The 21,231-nt window shown below is 42.3% G+C and overlaps 1 protein-coding gene across 2 annotated transcripts in view; it reads right to left on the bottom strand.

Moving 5' to 3' along the window:
- Nucleotides 1-695: 695 nt before the first annotated feature.
- LOC124711532 (flexible cuticle protein 12-like) overlaps nt 696-21,231 on the bottom strand; it is a 37,946-nt gene continuing 17,410 nt past the window's right edge. For both annotated transcript variants that reach the window (XM_047241660.1, XM_047241661.1), the window contains exons 2-3: nt 18,372-18,490; nt 696-1,150 (exon numbers count right to left, since the gene is read on the bottom strand). In XM_047241660.1, coding sequence (XP_047097616.1) covers nt 889-1,150; nt 18,372-18,490 — 381 coding nt within the window. In that variant the 3' untranslated portion in view covers nt 696-888. The remainder of the gene's footprint in view (nt 1,151-18,371; nt 18,491-21,231) is intronic.

Below are 21,231 nucleotides of genomic sequence, written 5' to 3' on the forward strand. Positions count from 1 at the left end.
TGCCACGGATTTCCTTTTTCATAACAATTCTCAGCTGCACACTGCAGGGGTAATGAAGACGCCCCAATAGCATTTCCGATGGGTAATGTTCGATCACCCATCATACAGGCCGGATTTGTTTCTCCTGTGAGTTTCATCTCCGCTCACATGAACAGTTGGCTATGAAGACGGGGTTTTGGCACAGACAAGGAGCTGCACACCTGCGCAGAAAATTGTCGGAAATTTCTACCCTATGGCGAGGGTACTGGAACGTTGGTACTGCGCTACGACAAATGTCTAAGTCGGAATGGCCACTGCGTGGAGAAGTAGCTGGGAGGTGAAGTCAACTATCGCGAATAAAACCGATCGGACCTTAATAAACGAATGACCCTCGTAAATAGAGGCACATCATTGTAGTAAGAATGCCGGCCGGTGTGGCAGTGTGGTTCTACGCGCTTCAGTCTGGAACCGCGTGACCGCTACGGTCGCAGGTTCGAATCCGGCCTCGGGCTTGGATGTGTGTGATGCCCTTAGGTTATTTAGGTTTAAGTAGTTCTAAGTTCTAGGGGACTGATGACCACAGATGTTAAGTCCCATATTGCTCAGAGCCATTTGAACCATTTTTTTTTTTTTTTTTTGTAGTATGAATGTAAACATAATTCATTCACTTCTACGGACGATAACTTCAATAAGTTATATTGATGAAGAGTATACCGTTGGTTCAAATTCCCATTTAATCTGTGAGACCGTGACATATGCGGATCTTAGCTGCCAGGAATTAATAGCAACATTCCAGCTACAAGAGGTAGGTGTTAAGCACTTGCTTGACGATTTTAAGCTGTTAGTTCAGAAACTTGTGTTGAGATATTATACATTTGAATGATCGTGAGGTAAGCAGTGACAGTCCACTTAGCCGACAAGTGTAAGTGCAGCGTTGCTTCCAAGATACGAGGAGGATCGTAGCAGCGGCTGCTGCGGTGCGGGGCGCACCGTGACGGGACCGCTGCCGAAAGAGACTTTGGGCCGGTAGCCGTTCTCGTCGGCCTCGTAGGTGACGCTGTAGGTGGCGCCTCCAGCATCCGGCGGCTGCCACGAGAAGCTGCCCCGCAGGTGCGCGCCGTCGCCCTCCGTGCCGAACTGCTCCTGCCGGATGCCGTTGCTCGTCTCGTACCTGCGCAAGCATTTCACCCACCAATCATTACTGCAGAGGGCGGAGTGCGAAGCTATCTACAGAGCAAGATGATCTTGAGTATGTGTGGGTGTGTGGCTCCAAAACGACAGGGACAATTAAGACCACAGCTGGTAAATGTATGAATTAGTACTATCAAACGCTTGCTGTGGGGTTAAGACCAAGAACTGGTATTAAAATTCAGTGTTTAAAAATACATGTCCAGGGTGTCCCCAACTAACGTTACTAATGTTCACCTGGTCAGCCACTAGCTACGTTCGCGATTTAGACTGATATGAATAGCTTCATGAAGTAGTTTTCAACTGCAAAAATAAAAAACCACGTGAAATCTATGTACTTGTACGTTTATCTAGAGTATCGTTAAAAATCAGTAAAAGAAAGGCTTCTGTTTATGAAGAATCTGTCTTTATAAAAAAAGAAATAACCTTCCACACAGTTAAGGCTCTTACACTACCATTGTCCTCTTAAATAGTTTTTGGAATTTACTTAAAATATAAAGAAATCTACTTCACCAAAGTCCACGAATACGTTCTGAGATCAAATAATGATGAATTAAGGTAAATATAAAGAAAAATAAACAATGATTTTCAATAAAAAATAACAGTAGGTGCATGGACGAATCATCTAAAACAACGAAAAATATCCTAGTCTAAATCATGGAATTTATTTTCAGTCATCACAGTCAAGACCTACATGTTTATATATAAAAATAGCCACATTCTTACTATTTTTCGTTTCTCTTCATAAAAGTTCCCTATTTCGCTGTCATTGTCATCATCAGATATTTCTGTTTCATTGTCACAACACTTGTCTGCCTCTTAAAAATAAACTGATGTATTCGATGACTCAGTCTTCACTAGCTAATACCAATTTAAAATTTGATCATTGTTCTAACACTGCTCCATTCTGTCTGAAACAGTCAAAAATGATTTATGATAACAAGTAAGCGTTTATAGCTTTGTGCGGTATGTTTCCGCCTCAACTGGTACGTATCTACGGAAATAACGGTCGCTGCTTAGAACACAGCTGCACAGTGTAGAAGCACAGCCAGTACAAAGATTGCATAAAATCGAAGTCACAACGTTGCAATGGCAATCGTAAATAAAAGTGTGACACGTACAGTAATAAATTACCCCCAAAAGCAGTTTAAGGTTAATTTTAAATATATGTACAACAAGAGCCCATAAACTATGTGATCTAAAGTATCCTGACACCTGGCTGAAAATAACATACAAGTTCGTGGCGCCCTCTATCGGTGATGCTGAAGTCAATAAGGTGTAGGCCCACCCTTACCCTTGATGACAGCTTCCTCTATCGCAGGCGTATGTTCAGTCACGTGCTGGAAGGTTACCTGAGGAATAGCATCCCATTCTTCATGGAGTGCTGCACTGAGGAGAGGTATCGATGTGGGTCGATGTGGCCTAGCGGGAAGTCGACGTTCCATAACATCCCAAAGGTGTCCTATAGGATTCAGGTCAGGACTCTGCACGCCAGTCCATTACAGAGATGTTATTGTCGTGTAACCACTCCACCACAGGCGGTGCATTATGAACAGGTGCTCGATGGCGTTAAAAGATGCAGTCGCCATCCCCGAATTGCTCTTCAACAGTGGGAAGCAAGAAGGTGGTTAAACATCAATGTAGGCCTGTACTGTGATAGTGCAACAAGGGGTGCAAGCCCCCTCTATATAAGCACGACCACACCATAACACCACCGCCTCCGAATTATAATGTTGGCACTACTCACGTGGGCAGATGACGTTCACCGGGCATTCACCATACGCACACGCTGCCATCAGATGGCCATATTGTGTACCGTGATTCGTCACTCCACACAACGTTTTTCACTGTTCAATTCAGCCAATGTCTAAGCTCCTTAGGCCGGCCGAAGTGGCCGTGCGGTTAAAGGCGCTGCAGCCTGGAACCGCAAGACCGCTACGGTCGCAGGTTCGAATCCTGCCTCGGGCATGGATGTTTGTGATGTCCTTAGGTTAGTTAGGTTTAACTAGTTCTAAGTTCTAGGGGACTAATGACCTCAGCAGTTGAGTCCCATAGTGCTCAGAGCCATTTGAACCATTTTTTTCTAAGCTCCTTACACCAAGCGAGGCGTCGTTTGGCATTTACCTGCGTGATGTGTGGCTTATGAGCAACCGCTCGACCATGAAATCCAAGTTTTCTCACCTCCCGCCTAACTGTCATATTACCTGCTGTGGATCCTGATGCAGTTTGGAATTCCTGTGTGATGGTCTGGATAGATGTCTCCCTATTACACTTTAAAACCCTCTTCAACTGTTGGCGGTCTGTCAGTCAATAGGCGAGGTCGGCCTGCACCCTTTTGTGCTGTACGTGTCCCTTCACGTTTCCACTTCAGTATCACATCGGAAACAGAACCTAGGGATCTTTAGGAGAGTGGAAATCTCGCGTATAGACGTATGACACAAGTGACACCCATCACCTGACGATGTTGGAAGTTATTGAGGCTAATAACTACTGGGGTCGCTGATATGGAGTACCCGGCAGTAGGTGGCAGCACAATGCACCTAATATGGAAAACGAATTTTTGGGGGTGTCCGGATGCTTTTGATCACATACTCTGTGAAGCATTGGAAATCATTGAAGATTAACCAGGCCGCCCTACGTGTCAACGCAGAGGAGGCCAAGCGCCCAGTCAACACATGGTTGAAATAAAAAGCAATGTGATTAAAACGAGGAGGTGCCTTGTCTTGCTGCTGCACTATGAAATTCAGAATTCAGTCAGGCTGTCACTGCAGTTCCAAGAGAAGCTAATACACGACAAGGTAAGTAGTGCCTATTGTCGTTTGCTTTGCCAAAACGAATGGTCCATAAATCTTAGTCTTGGTTATCACTAGCAATCTGTTCTGTTTCAGGGTGTTTCTCTTACCTTGTTGCATCAGATGACTCTTGCCGGCAGATATATGGCAATTGTGACGGTTCGCAAAACTACATGTACGCAATGTGGCCTGTCTAAGCTTAGGAGGTTATCTAACAGTATTTCAGCTGTCAGCACGCACATAGATATAGACAATGTAATCATTCTTCTCCGGGTAATATAATACCAGGATGCGATACGCCGTCAGCGTGAAAAGGAATACGCACCTTCCAGCGACCTTCTGAATGCCCCAGGCTTACTCGTCAGATGTAGATGGCCGTCCAGGACTTTCCTTGTCGAGTATACTACCTATTTGCCGGAATCTGTTGACATGAGGCCGGATTTTGGTTCTTCTTTCTTTCTCTCTTTTCTCTATCTTCGACTGCGCAGCCCACTCACCTCTTAGAATGTTTCATTACCAAGTTCCTAGTAATCAATGGCTCTCATTTCCACTACAGAGAGACGTATGGATGCATAAATTATATGAATCGTTAGTTTTGGGGCACCTTCTAAAGGGTGCTGTGTTTATCTTGGCCACTGAGAATAACTCTTTGTCCAGATGCAAAATAAAAAAAAAAAGTCTCTAGCAAATGTTATTTACCTAACAGCGGGACATTAGGCAGCATGACTGTTTTACTTATAGCATCATTCATTACGAGGATGTGAACAGCAGTTCGTCTTTTTAAATGGCGCCAGATATTTTTGTTCGGCAATCCGCTTTCTCTCCTCAAGAACTGTTGAAACGTATGTTGTAATGTACTATCCCCATAAACCATAAACAAGACGTTACTAAAAACGTGTCACAAAACTCATTTCGAGCGTCCCGCACTAGCACAGTATAGGTACCCGCCGTACCGCAACTCATCCACTTGCTGGAGATAACAGTAAACGAATGGAAACACGAGCAAGCGCACACTAGTCATTCAGTGGACTATCTTCTATTGAAGGTATGTGCGAGTACAATGCACAACAGTGTTCGGACTCAAGAGTCATTATTAAGTGCTGACAATATATACCTTAGCAATTTAAGGGCGCCAGAAAATACGGGAAAGGTCAAAATTACATTTAGACGTGACCTGTTTTCTATACGTGGTGTAAGAAAAATACATGGCCAAACTTTCAGGAAATATTCCGATATGTCGCGAAGTTACGCCTGAAAGGTTGACAACACATCATACTTCCCAGGGTTAGAGGTTGCCCACTAGGCAGGTTACAAATTTTCGCCGAAAAGTACGAAAGTTGGAACTTTAATAGTGGCAACTATTTATTTACAGCTCGTACAAAATAGATACGTGTTTCAAAGTTTTACTGACCTTCAAAGTAGTCACCAGCATTGTGTATAACCCGTTTCCAGCGGTGTGGAAGTCGTAGGATACTCTTAGCAGTGCCAGTTGTGCTGACAGTTCGAGCGGCGCGGTCTACTGCCCGACGAATTTGTAGCAGTTCTGAAGCGAATGCCACGAAGTGTTTCCTTCAGTTTAGCAATCGAGTTTCACTCACGATGGCTTAAGTCGAGGGAGTGCAGTAGGTGTATATTACTTAGCAGCCCCGTCAATCAAATCAGTAACAGCTTGCACTGTACATGTTTGAGCATTGTCCTGCAAAATAATAGTCAGGTCCTGCAGAAAGTGTCTCTGTGCTGTTCATATTTGGAACACAACCTACAATCAGTTTAGAGACAGAAGTGATGACACTTTCTGCAGGACCCGACCATCATTTTTCAGGACAATACTCAAACATGTACAGTGCAAGCTGTTACTGATTTGATTGACGGGGCTGCTAAGTGATATACACCTACTGCACTCCCTCAACTTAAGCCATCGTGAGTGAAACTCGATTGCTAAACTGAAGGAAACCTTTCACGGCATTCGCTTCAGGACTGCTACAAATTCGTCGGGCAAAACGCCGCGCTGCTCGAACTGTCAACACAACTGGCACTTTTAAGACTATCCTACGACTTCCACATCGCTGGCAGCGGGTTGTACATGATGCTGGTGACTCCTTTGAAGGTCATTAAGGCTTTTAATCTATCTTGTACGAGCTGTAAATAAATAGTTTCCACTATTAAAGTTCCATCCATTGTAGATTAGCTGTTTTTCCAGAGGGCGGTCGTAGCAACGCCACCAAAGGTCGCGGGTCTCAGGAACCTACTTGCTTCCGCAACACACGTGACCGAAACTAGATCCCAAGAGATTCTGATGCGGGACAGTATGTAGACTGGCACAAGGCCGTCCATCGGCATTTCGCTACGAGCTAGGACTCCAAGTCAGACGTCCAGCCACATTTCCGCCCCAACGAGCCGCCACCGGCACGGATGACGCCCTGATTCGCCACGACGCAGAAGACAGATCTGTCTTCGTGGTTGTGAATGTCGTAAAACTTTGCTTAAATTATTCTTGTAGTACATACACTGTAAACTGTTCCACGGGAACTTGAACTCTCTGGATAGACAGACGAACTTTTTCGTGGAATTCCGTGCATAATAGAAGAACTGAAAGTGTAATTCAACTGTGCTTCAAGACAGTCTCAATGAGGCCTGCCATTTTCATTGTGTGAGGCCAGTTTGTTTGTTTCTAAAATACGGCCTTCAGCTAATGACTTTCATCGTGTCAGTCTTGTATTATTATTCGTCGGAGTAGACGGACAGTGGTTTCTGGGTTTGTTAAAAACTTCTCGAAGAATCTATGACATTGTCACCTACGATGGATTCTTCACGTCTCTCACGTGTAAAAAAAGAGAATATGTCATGTGCACATGAGTCCCGAAAGACTGTCTCCAAGTTAACGTCAGTTTCTACAACTGAACATATTAATTATCTGCTTTTGAACACAACCTCATCGTGAACAGCGTATTTACTGTACGGCGAGGTTTGACACATTGACGAATGAACCATTCGTGATGGCGACCTTCGCATAATATTATGCAAAAAGTCTCTCATTAAACCAAAAGGAATTCTATCCACATGTAAGGCTGTTAGTGGTACGAAAGTTAATGTTCGGACAGTCTTGGATGAATCAGGAACTAAAATTGAAGGTAACAAAGCAAAAGCGGAACTGTTAAACTCAGTTTCTAAATGCTCCCTTTACAAAGCCAAATATATCAGTATTGTCACAAATTAATGGTCACATCACTTCAAATATGAGTGGTATGGATATCAGGGTCAGTGACACTGAAAGACAGTTGATCACTTCAAAACTGAACAAAGGTCTAGGGCCTGACACTCACTGTCAGACTCCAAACCGAATTCGAGGCTCATTTATCTCCTTCTTTACCCATAATATACCGAACATCCCTAGAACCAAAAACAGGGCCAGATTGTTGGAAGAGAGCACCGGTGACACCTGTCTGCAAGTGTGGTACGGAAGTGACCCACAAGAACCGTCAAGTATCCGTGACAACTATTTATCTTAAAATATTAGAAAATATTTTGAGCTCAAATGTAATGAAGTATCTCAAGCAGAATAAGCTCCTTCTTGCTAACCAGCATGGGTTCCGAAAATAATGATCATCTGGAGACCATGTTGCACTTATCGCACATGACATCCCGAAAGCCATAAATCAAGGCTGTCGCAGAGATGTAAGTTTTTTTCCCCACAAAGTAAGAGGGCTATCCGGAAAGTAAGGACCGATAGGTCGCGAAATGGAAACCACAGTGAAAATCAAAACTGTTTTATATGCGACAGTTAGCTACAACTTCCAGCTACTTATCTCCATAGTCGCCGATTCGACTTAGACGTTTGTCGTAGCGTTGTACCAACTTTCCAATATCCTCGATATAGAAGGCAGCCGCTAGTGCTTTCCACCAATTCTCTACGCTGGCCTACAGCTCGTTGTCTGTGCCCAAATGTTGTCTCCATAGCCAGCGGTTCATGTGAGCAGAGATGAAACTCAGAGGGAGACAATTACGGGCTGTTTTGTGAGTACTCAAACATTTGCAATTGAAAACGATGCAGGAACTTCTTCGTTGCCGCTGCAGAATGCGGCTGAGAATTGTCTTGAAGAAGAAAACGCACGAGAGTCATGTAATGTTGGTTGCACAGCTTCAGGCGAAATTTCTCACCAGACCCACGTCCTTGGCGGGAGACACGTATCTCTATGTGCTCCCTGTGTGCTCGTAAATAAAAAGAACGACGTAACGCGATCGATGGGCATACTAGAGACACTGCCCAACACACCTGTGCAAAACATCGGTGTTTCACAGTGGTTTCCATTTCGCGACCGATCGTTCCTTACTTTCCGAATAACCCTCGTATTTGGATCACTAGTATATCTATACTTATTTTTGATACTACGAGTATTTGGTGTATCAAATGAAATTTGTGACTGGATTCAGAATTTCTTAGTAGGGAGAATGCAACGTGTTATGTTCGATAGGGAGCCGTTGACAGGTATATAACTTGTTTCAGGGGGATTTGAACACTTACTGTTCGTGTTGTACGACTTTAAATATATCGTCAGAATATTCGCTGATAATGCGGATGTCTATAATGAGGTACTTTTGGAGAAAAACTGTACAAATATTGCCGGCCGGTGTGGCCGAGCGGTTCTAGGCGCTTCTGTCTGGAACCGCGCGACCGCTACGGTCGGAGGTTCGAATCCTGCCTCGGTGATGGATGTGTGTGATGCCCTTAGGTTAGGTTAGGATTAAATAGTTCTAAGTTCTAGGGCACTGATGACCTCAGATGTTAAGTCCCATAGTGCTCAGAACCATCTGAACCATATGAACAAATATTGAAAAGATATCAAATTGGTGCGAAGATTGGCAGCTTGTTTTAAATGTACAGGAAATGAAGTAACATTGTATTCTATGACTATAATATATACGAGTCACAACTAGAATCGATCAACTCTTACAATTAAAGGTAGATAAATGTTTTGGTTTAGTGGTAAAATGCGTGGGCGTTCGATAAATAATACATTTTTGTCTGATTTTATTCAGGATTGCAATACGTCATATTATTCCCCAATCTTCTGGTTACACAATGCTGTTTTTCACCATAATGCGACGGCCTTACGCCACCTTACTGGAAGGCTCATGGTACCGCTCTACTGACCGACCTAGAGTACAAAATTTTGCTGCGCCAATAACCTCCTCAGCACACACATACTAGTTCCTGTGGGGTGCGTCCTTCATTGCACAGCTGGTCCTTAGTTGCCATTTATGGTCTTCTGTTAGACGGCGAGGTACCCAGCGAGCAAACGCCTTTTGAGTATCCCAAGTGGTGGACGAGTGTGGCAATACTAGCAACAGAGGCGTCCAATTGTGCAGCGAGGTGCTTGATTGTGATCCGCCCACCACTTCGATTGAGAGTGTCCGCACGTTCCAACACTGCAGAAGTCACAGCTATGCGCGACCAACGGGCACGAGGGAGATGGACAGGTTTGAACGACCACGTTGCGTTGCTGACGACTCACGGTGCTTTGGTTCACTGTCAGGTGTCTGTAGAGATTCTGCAAGCGCCTATGAATATCCGCATTGGTCTGATTTTGCACCAAAAAAATTAAGTGATTGCTCTCTGCTTGGAACGCACCTGCCTTACACACGCCATTTTGAAGGCTATGTATAGAGCCGCCAGCTATCGGTACTTCGTGAAACTATAGAGGCTGAAGCGGGAATATTTCAATATGTCCCACAGCAAATTCCGCATTTTTTTCAGTTGAAACTGTTAGAGAAAAAAAAAGTGTTGCATTACTTACTGAACGCCCCTCGTACTACGGAATGCAATGGGTCTACAAAGGAGATTGATTACAAAACATTTCTGCGACGCGTATTAGAAAATGTATGGGACACATACCAAATGGAATCAACGAGAGACGTTGAACGTATGCAAAGGAAACATGTTTTTTGACCCGTGGGAGTGTGTCACGAAGATGCTGAAAACACTTGTGCAACTCTTGAACATAGACGTAAAGTATCTCTAGAAACCGTAGTTACAAAATTTCATGGACCAGCCCTAAGAGAAAAATGTAGGAAGACAAGATTAGATAAATTACAGCGCCCACAGACGATTTCAAGGAATAATTCTTGCAGAGTTCCATATGTTTAAGCAACGGCTTAATCAGCAACACAGATATAATGTTTAGCAACGCATAAATATTTTTCCTTATAATGTAAAGCAAAACAGATAAATAAAAGAATCAGAGCCAAGAAGCTAGCCGAAGAAGGCAAAAAAGGAAAGCGAATGGACACGGACTGTGTGACGAGATGCCCGATTTGAAAGAAAAAAAAAAAAAAGGTGAGGGACCTGACGTTTTAGTCAGATAGTGGACACTGGACTAGTTCTTTGAGATCAGCTGTTCATATCTCCGGGTGGCCATCCAGACTATGGTTTACGTACTACTTCCCTAAGTTGATTAAGGAAGATGTCCGGATGGTTCGTTTGAAAGAACGCGACCGATTTCTTTCCCTATACTTCACTAACCAGAGTTTCTTCTCCGTCTCTAATTACCTTGTCGTCCAATGGTAGTTAACCCCTAATTTTTCTTTTTAAAAACGAGAACACATTTGAGCGAGTATTCATTTTTATTATTCTCAAATGGCTCTCAAAATTGATGTAGGGTTATTTTAAGGTATAGCGTAAGTCTGGTTTTTGCAAGAGGTCTAAAGATGATTCGTAACGAGCACTCACTGTTATTCACGTCAGCCTAGCATTTTTTTCTATTCACATAATTATGTTTCACGCTGCACACAAGTCGTAATTGGATGCGAGTTAATGACGAATCCAATAGCGTGTTGCGATCTTTGCGGCTAGTGTTTACTCAACAGCTGTATGAATGTGGGTCGCGGTGCGAAAGGTCGCACTGCTGCAGCCGACCACCTGGTCGTGGCAGTCCTCCAGCGACTGCGAAGTAACGCACGAGTCACTAAACACGGAACTCACGTGCGAGTAATGGTAATCACGTAAACGTTTAATGAAAGTCTAAAAGTATTCTTGACACGCAGTTATGTCGAAAATTTACGTTCTGAGGTCGTGTTTGCGTAAAATACAGTTTAAATCATAACCAGCCACTACTAACCCCAGCAAGACCAATGCATATCGCTTATCGCGCTATACGAGAAGGTTAGGGGGCGAGTGGGATATCTTGAGCCCATACAAAAAATTTCAAAATTCGATAATTGTTGTTGACTCAAGAAATATTGATGTGTAAATAAGGTCCTGAACTTGAAAATATTGAATACAACATTCACTGGGAAGAGTAGCATCTAATACGAAGACTTAAATTTTTGGATTAAGTTTAACTGGAAAATTTAAAACATTTCTAGAATATGGTAGAAGGATTCATTAAGTACAAGATTTTTCAAAATTTTAAAATATAAAAAACTGACTAGATTACCATATTTCCAAAAGGTGTTCATAAAATAGCCCCATCCGTCCTTTTTGTATTACGAAGGTTAATGATGTTTAAACCACATGCCATGTTGGCTGACTTTCGTTGCGGTGGAAGTTGCTTGCGCTGGTGGTGATAAATAGCAAGAAACGATTTAAAGAATAGAACTTCCATCTTGAGTCAGCAGTCTGACTGATTTGGTGCGGCCCGCTGCGAATTCTTCTCCGACACCAACCTCTTCATCTCAGAACATTACTTGCACCCTACGTCCTCAATTACGTGCTAGAGGAATTCCAGGCTCTGTCAGCCCCTATAGTTTTCACCCTCTACAGTTCCCTCTAGCACTATGGTGGCTATTCCCTGTTATCTTATGACCTATAACCCTGTCCCTTCAACTTTTCAGTGTTTTCTATACTTTCCTCGCTTCGCCGATCCGACGGAGTACCTCCTCATCCATTACATCCACCTGACTTTCAGCATTCTTCTGTAGGACCGCATCTCAAACCTTTACGTTCTCTTCTTTTCAGGTTTTCCATTATCCATGATCAGGCTTCCTTTTGGTTTCTCTTGGCCTGTGCTGGTTCGCTTTTTATATCCTTCTTGCTTCGTCCGTCATGTGTTACTTTCCTTCAAGGTAGCAGAATTTCCTAAGTTTCTCGCTACGTGACTATCAATTTTGATGTTAATTTTCTCACTGCTCTCATTTTTGCTGCTTCTCATTACTTACGTCCTTCTCGGTGTACACGAAATTCGTATTCCGTACTCAGTAGATTGTTTCTTCTACTAAACAGATCCTGTCATTCTTCTTCGTTTCCTTCTTCACTTTCACTGAGAATAGAAATGTCAGCCGGAAATTTTATCATAAATATTTTTTTCTGCCTGGATTTGAATCGCACTCTTGAACCTTCCTTTCATTTCCGTCATTGCTTCTTCGATGTATAGATTCAACAGTAGAGACATCCCTGCCTTACATCATTTTCAAACCGAGATCTTCAGTCTTCGTCCAGTCTTATTGTTGTCGTTGTTGTTGTTGTCTTCAGTCCTGAGACTGTTTTGATGCAGCTCTCCATGCTACTCTATCCTGTGCAAGCTTTTTCATCTCCCAGTACCTACTGCAGCCTACATCCTTCTGAATCTGCTTAGTGTATTCATCGCTTGGTCTCGCTCTACGATTTTTACCCTCCACGCTGCCCTCCAATACTAAATTGGTGATCCCTCGATGTCCCAGAACATGTCCTACCAACCGATCCGTTCTTCTAGTCAAGTTGTGCCACAAGCTCCTCTTCTCCCCAATTCTGTTAAATACTTCCTCATTAGTTATGTGATCTACCCATCTAATCTTCAGCATTCTTCTGTAGCACCACATTTCGAAAGTTTCTCCTCTCTTCTTGTCTAAACTATTTATCGTCCACGTTTCACTTGCATATATGGCTATGGACAAATACTTTCAGAAACGACTTCCTGACTTTTAAATCTGTACTCGATGTTGACAAATATTTCTTCTTCAGAAACGCTTTCCTTGCCATTGCCAGTCTACATTTTATATCCTCTCTACTTCGACCATCATCAGTTATTGTGCTCCCCAAATGGCAAAACTCTTTTACTACTTTAAGTGTCTCATTTCCTATTCTAATTCCCCCAGCATCACCCGACTTAATTCGACTACATTCCATTATCCACGTTTTGCTTTTGTTGATGTTCATCTTATACCCTCCTGTAAAGACACTGTCCATTCCGTTCAACTGCTCTTCCAAGTCCTTTGCTGTCTCTGACAGAATTACAATGTCATCGGCGAACCTCAAAGTTTTTATTTCTTCTCCATGGATTTTGGTACCTACTCCGAACTTTTCTTTTGTTTCCTTTATTGCTTGCTCAATACACAGATTGAATAACATCGGGGATAGGCTACAACCCTGTCTCACTCCCTTCCCAACCATTGCTTCCTTTTCATACACCTCGACTCTTATAATTGCCATCTGCTTTCTGTACAAATTGTAAATAGCCTTTCGCTCCCTGTATTTTGCCCCTGTCACCTTCAGAATATGAAAGAGAGTATTCCAATCAACATTGTCAAAAGCTTTCTCTAAGTCTACAAATGCTAGAAACGTAGGTTTGCCTTTCCTTAATCTTTCTTCGAAGATAAGTCGTAGGGTCATTATTGCCTCATGTCTTCCATCATTTCTACGGAATCCATACTGATCTTCCCCGAGGTCGGCTTCTATCAGTTTTTCCATTCGTCTGTAAAGAATTCGCGTTAGTATTTTACAGCTGTGACTTATTAAACTGATAGTTCGGTAATTTTCACATCTGTCAACACCTGCTTTCTTTGGGATTGGAATTATTATATTCCTCTTGAAGTCTGAGGGTATTTCGCCTGTCTCACACATCTTGCTCACCAGATGGTAGAGTTTTGTCAGGACTGGCTCTCCCAAGGCTGTCAGTAGTTCTAATGGAAAGTTGTCTACTCCGGGGCCTTGTTTCGACTCAGCTCTTTCAGTGCTCTGTCAAACTCTTCACGCGGTTTCATATCTCCCATTTCATCGTCATCTACATTGTCTTCAATTTCGATAATATTGCCCTCAAGTACATCGCCCTTGTGTAGACCCTCTATATACTCCTTCCACCTTTCTGCTTTCCCATCTTTGTTTAGAACTCGGTTTCCATCTCAGCTCTTGATATTCATGCAAAAGTCTCTTTAATTTTCCTGTAGGCAATATCTATCTTACCCCTAGTGAGATAAGCCTGTACATCCTTACATTTGTCCTCTAGCCATCCCTGCTTAGCCATTTTGCACTTCTTGTCGATCTCATTTTTGAGACGTTTGTATTCCTTTTTGCCTGCTTCATTTACTGCATTTTTATATTTTCTCCTTTCATGAATTAAATTCAATATTTCTTCTGTTGCCCATGGGTTTCTACTAGCCCTCGTCTTTTTACCTATTTGCTGCCTTCACTATTTCATCCCTCAAAGGTAACCATTCTTCTTCTACTGTATTTCTTTCCCCCATTCCTGTCAATTGTTCCCTTATGCTCTCCCTGAAACTCTGTACAACCTCTGGTTCTTTCAGTTTATCCAGGTCCCATCTCCTTAAATTCCCACCTTTTTGCAATTTCTTCAGTTTTAATCTGCAGTTCATAACCAATAGATTGTTGTCAGCTCCTGGAAATGTCTTACAATTTAAAACGTGGTTCCTAAATCTCTGTCTTACCATTATGTAATCTATCTGATACCTTTTAGTATCTCCAGGGTTCTTCCATGCATACAACTTTCTTTCACGATTCTAAAACCAAGTGTTAGCTATGAATAAGTTATGCTCTGCGCAAAATTCTACCAAGCGGCTTCCTCCTTCATTTCTTAGCCCCAATCCATATTCACCTACTATGTTTCCTTCTCTCCCTTTTCCTACTCTTGAATTCCAGTCACCCATGACTTAAATTTTTGTCTCCCTTCACTACCTGAATAATATCTTTTATCTCATCATACATTTCATCAATTTCTTCGTCAACTGCAGAGCTAGTTGGCACATAAACTTGTTCTTCTGTAGTAGGCGTGGGCTTCGTGTCTATCTTGGCCACAATAATGCATTCACTATGCTGTTTGTAGTAGCTTACCTGTACTCCTATTTTTTATTCATTATTAAACCTACTCCTACGTTACCCCTATTTGATTTTGTATTTATAACTCTGTATTCACCTGACCAAAAGTCTTGTTTCTCCTGCCATCGAACTTCACTAATTCCCACTGTATCTAACTTTAACCTATTTTTAAATTCTCTAACCTACCTGCCCGCTTAAGGGATCTGACATTCCACGCTCCGATCCGTAGATGCCAGTTTTCTTTCTCCTGATAACAACGCCCTCTTGAGTAGTCCCCGCCCGGAGATCCGAATGGGGGACTATTTTACCTCCGGAATATTTTACCCAAGAGGACGCCAACATCATTTAATCATACAGTAAAGCTGCATGCCCTCGGGAAAAATTACGGCCGTAGTTTCCCCTTGCTTTCAGCCGTTCGCATTACCAGCACAGCAAGGCCGTTTTGGTTAGCGTTACAAGGCTAGATCAGTCAATCATCCAGACTGTTGCCCCTGCAACTACTGAAAAGGCTGCTGCCCCTCTTCAGGAACCACACGTTTGTCTGGCCTCTCAACAGATACCCCTCCGTTGTGGTTGCACCTACGGTACGGCTATCTGTATCGTTGAGGCACGCAAATTTCTTGCACATATTTTACACTGTCTAATATCGTCTAGGGCCACCGCGAGCACGTAGAAGTGCCGCAACACGACTTGGCATGGCCTCGACTAATGTCTGAAGTACTGCTGGAGGAAATTGACGCAATGAATCTTTCAGGGCTGTCTATAAATCTGTAAGTGCACGGGGGGCAGAGATCTTTTCTGAAAAGCACGTTGCGAGGCATCCCAGATATGCTAAATGATGTTCTTTTCTGGGGAGTATGGAGGCCAGCGCAAGTGTTTAAAGTGTGGGATGTCGCATTGTCCTGCTGGAAATCCTCAAGTCCGTCGGAATGCACAATGGACATGAATGAATGCAGGTGATCAGACACCTGTAAGAGTCGTATCTAGACTTATCAGGGGTCCCACATCACTCTATCCGCACACTCCCCACGTCGCTACAGAGCCTCCACCAGCTTGAACAGTCCCCTGCTGACATGCAGGTTCAAAGAATTCATGAGGTTGTCTCCATACCCATACTAGTCCATCCAACCGATAAAACTTGAAACGAGACTCTTCCGTCCAGGCAACATCTTTCCAGTCACCAACAGTCCAATGTCGATGTTGACGGGTCGCGGCGAGGCGTAAAGCTTCGTGTGGTGCAGTCCGCAAGGGCACACGAGCGGACCTTCGGCTCCGAAAGCCCATATCGACTATGTTTGTTGAATGTTTCCCACGCTGACACTTATTGATGGCGCAACGTTGAAATATGCAGCAATCTGCGGAATGGTTGCACTTCTGTTACGCTGAACGATTCTCTTTAGTCAGCATTGTTCCCATTCTTGCAGGATCTTTTTCTAGCCTAAGCGATGTCGGAGATTTGATGTTTTACCGGATTCCTAATGTCCACGGTACACTCGTGAAATTGTTGTACGGGAAAATCCCCAATTCATCGCTACCAATCCAGTATCTAATTTCGTAATCTCTGTCTGCCAATTCTGTAATCTAGCTGAAATCTTCCAGCGTCTCCAGTTATTTTCCAAGCATACCTCCCCCTCTTTTGTTTCTTGAACACAGTATTCGCTATTACCATCTGAAATTTATTGCAGAAGTTAATTAGTCTTTCTCTTCTCTGATTCGTACTGCCAAGCACATATTAACCCGTAACTCTGTTCCTTCCCATACAATTGCGGTTCAGTCGCTATTATCATTAGGTTTTCATTTGACATCTGTCATCTGACCCGTTTAGTATCCTTATATACTTTTCCTACCTATTCATCTTCTGCTTGCGACCTTAGCAGGTATAACTAAGCTATCGCAGTCCGCGTTGATTTGCTGTCGAATGTGATGAGAACAACTTTCCACTGAACTGTTCACAGTAACTCATTTTCTGTTGTACTTTCTTACTCGTAAAGAATCCACCTCATGTTATACCACTTTCTGCTGCTGAAAACTCCTACATTACTGTAATTTGAGCCAACAATGCACTAAAACTAAATAGATAATTTTCTAAGAAAAGAACTGAATTAGTTTTATTTTACTTACATTGAAAATCGTATCTTATTTTATGACTTCCTTTCAAATATCCATGTTACTACAGAAAACTGATCTAGATTCAACACTTTTTTGAAAACGCATACTTACACGGAACTTAACGTACAATGACAGTGACTTACAAAAGCAAGCCAGCACTAAAGTATTTGTCTCTCAGGGAGGTTACATTATTTACGTGAATGTTAAAACAGATTGTCTCAGGAAAACGGGAGTAGGATTCGTTACGAATAGGAAACTCATGGTAGTGACTGAGGTGTTGTGAACAATTCAGTGACAAATATATTCTCATCAGAATTGGCAGGAAACCAACGCCAAGAACAACAATTTGTACTTGAACAACAGTTAGGGTATACATTTCAGCGTCAAAAACATACGATGTAGAATTAGAGTATGTGAGGGCATTGAATAGCTAACTCAGTTAGGAAAAGGAGATGAAAATCTAACAATCGTGGGGGTTGGAACACTGTAGGTGGGAAAGCAAAAAAGATTGCATCAAGGGAGAATATTGGCCCGGTAGTAGAGATGAGAGAGGAGAAAGATTAGATTAGTTTTGTAGTACGAGGGTGAAGACAAAGGAAAAAGAAAAGAAATACAGAGTATATATTATAGCCATTCGGAATAAAAGAGACGACACCTCCTTGAGTTCTGTGATAAATCTGAGCTAGTGGTGATAAATATACTGCTCAAAATAAAAGAAAATAGGATTTACCTAGGAAAGACAGATACGGGAGGATACAGGCTGAATAACATCGTGGCGAGACATAGGTTCAAAAATCAGAAAGGAGTAAGAAATCCAGGAGGTTGCTGGTTCCATGGAACAATGGTAAATTGTATAATGGTTAAGGAGTTGGACTCGCATTCTGTAGGTGCGAGAATCACATCTCTAACGCACCATTTTCATTTTCATTTTCTTCCAACAGAACAGAACCGGTATATCTGTCAAACGTGAGTCTATACTCTGTCCCCAATGATAAAGTAACCTTGTCTTCGATGGGGAGTTTAACCACACTTGCTTTTCTCGACATCTGTAACGCTGGAGAAATGTTTCCTCACAACATAGTCTCTGCGCCAGTGTCCCGTATTTTATTTTAAGGTCTATGTACAGCGTGATTAGTTGAGAGACTGTCATTATTTCTCTACTTTTACTATACTGAGCACAGTCTCGTGTTTAATGAGAAATCATAGGAAACGTTTTATTTAAATGTATTAGCATTAAGTGTGACAGCGTGTGTGTTAATCATAATACATTAGTGACATACTTCCAGTGCCACGGGTCAATTCCATTGAAGTCATTCTCCAGTAGACGAATGGTAGCGTCTCCCGGGCTAAACTGCGGTGCTGCTAGAACAGCGTTCAGGAACACAGCAACCAAGAAAATCTGAAAAATATGTACAACATAAAAGATAACTGCATTTGAAACACTAGACTGCTCTCTAACACAACCACTAAGAACGTACATACCAAATGTACAAGCACAATCATAGTCACCCTTACTCGCGAGTGCACATTCACATAAAATCTAGTTTTTTCGTGACAACGACACAAATTTGGTAAATGAGTGACAGCGTGACCCAGTGCTAATGTTTTTTTTTCTTGTTCAGTTTTAGTGGTGTAACAAGTTACTAAAATACACTGACATCATCTGTACTTACGTTAATATGGTTACTTTTGTGATTTATCTCGATAAGAAATGGAATTCTACAACCGAATGTCCATCTGTAAATTTCAAAGGAACGCCATATTTTGTTCAGAACGTTTTTTGTGGGTGTATATGTCAAAGAGCTATAACAAATTGAGAACTAACACAAAGCAAATCAACACCGCAAACATAGTTTACTTTGTGTGCAACGTTAACTGATTCTATCGTTCTCAAAAGTGAAGCTTTTGACTGGAAATAACGTTTTTGTCCTTTGCAACAATAACAAATAATTCATAATGGCTTGCAAGACTTTCGAACAGTAATTCTTTATCATATGAAACTGTTCTTCAGAACGCTGGAACGTGACGAGATTTCCTTTTCAGTCTCTTTGTGTTCGTAGTTATAGCGACAGCAGAAAAAGAACTCGTCTATGTGGGGTAACCAGTCAGTCATACCGGAAAAGTTCAACATAATTTGGCTTTATGTACAAATTTATTTATTTCTTAACTGGGCGAAAAGTTAATCTTCATAGAAAATATCATGGCAAGAAGACCTCTGTATCTTACTGAATCGTTTGGTGCACAATCATCTGACAAATTTATACGCTTGGTTCAAAACTTATCTGCATGACTCATCACTACCTATTACCGAAATGCGCCTTCTTGGGTATTATCAAGGGGTACCAAACTGAAAATTACGTTCATGTTATCGCATTTCGTGATCCATCCAGGAATATGAAAAGGAAAATGGATGAAGCTTAAACAGTAAGAACTCAGCGGTATCATAGTTGACAAGGGCACAACTAACGCAGACGTGAAGTTTAATGTGTAGAAAAGGAGAAGCATATTTTATCACCGTACCAGCGTCTCTAAGACGTTAAATTAGGTGAGCATATCTCTTGAACTGAAAAAAAGGCTGCAATTTTTTTCGCTCTTTACAAAATATTTCACAATTCCTGTTACAGGTTTCTAGGGTTTGTAGAGAGGACATAGCAGGTAAAGTGTTAATGAAGACTCGTATCTGGGACGTATCGATTATATACGAAATGAGTTTGAAAATGGGATCTCCTGTTTCACTTAAGGCACACTGAGAAGATGATACCATCGTCAGTCTTCGCCGTAATTATAAAATCGCATGCCATTTTTTCCGAATACACAATGGCTTAAAAACTGGTATGTTCTCCACTAGGAGGGTTGACTATGGTGCTCCGTGGAGGCGCCGCATTGTTGACTTTGAAGAGGAAATCCTTCGTCACGCAGTAGAGAACCCGACGAAGAGTGCACCTGTAGAACTCAAAGGGCAGAGCACATTGTCTCCGCTGTGTGCGTGCGCTGAAGCGGGAGATACGAAAATAGTCCAATCTTTAAACTTATTTTACATCCAAACGAAACATTTTCGGAAATGTTTTCCTTATCAAAACTTTACGTAGAAAGTCCCTTCTACAAACTCTAGAAGCCTTTAAAAGGAAATGTGAATCACCGTATGTATGAAACTTCACATATATGTAAGTTGTGCTCTACAGCTAAGTGGATTACGAAATGGTGTAAGATTTGTTTTCATATTATCCTGAAAGGCTGTTGAACTCGCATTCTCACGCCTCCATCTCCACTATTCGCTCTTCCACCACTGCTCCTGAGTGAGTTACTGGATGAAACACTATATTCGTCCTGGCTAATAAGGTCAAATTACCCCCTGGTCTTGAGTATATAGTTGCACCGAGGCTGCCCTGTGTACATGAACCTCGTCGGCTCTCGCGAGAAAACAATTTATCAAAAAGGGAAACCAGATGCTGGGCTATCCCATACGTCAGAAGAAAACAAAAGAACACCTACTTGCACATACCGTAAGAGATTTAATACAATTCATTATACCACTGTACGAAGCAAGTGCCAAGTGATGGAGAGATTTCTCCTATAAAGCTATTATTGTTCAAATGTTCAGATGTGTGTGAAATCTTATGGGACTTAACTGCTAAGGTCATCAGTCCCTAAACTTACACACTACTTAACCTAAACTATCCTAAGGACAAACACACACATCCATGCCCGAGGGAGGACTCGAACCTCCGCCGGGAAGCTACTATTAAGGGCTGCCTCTCCTCCAACATGTTGTCGAAGTAGAGATTCCATTGCCCTCACAACTGCATCTGTTCATGCTATTAGAGACAGTCAATCTCATAGCAGGTGAGTCTCTGTGACTGAACACTGCGCGCGCGCGTTTGTGTGCGTGCGTGTCTGTGTGTGTGTGTGTGTGTGTGTGTGTGTGTGTGTGTGTGTGTGTGTCACCAAATGACTGTGGGCTCAATTTCATCTAATACCATTTACCCTTTTTCACATTAGTCCAAATGAAAGCACGCAGGGAGCATTTGAAGAGAACTACATGTTTTTGATTCGAAAGTTCATTAGCAAAAAGTTGTGCACCTAAGACATGCCTTTCCAAACTGCTATCGAGTGGTACTTCAAGCAGACAGCGAGGTCAAA

This window comes from Schistocerca piceifrons, chromosome 8 (assembly GCF_021461385.2).
Source record: "Schistocerca piceifrons isolate TAMUIC-IGC-003096 chromosome 8, iqSchPice1.1, whole genome shotgun sequence".
Lineage (NCBI taxonomy): Eukaryota > Metazoa > Arthropoda > Insecta > Orthoptera > Acrididae > Schistocerca > Schistocerca piceifrons.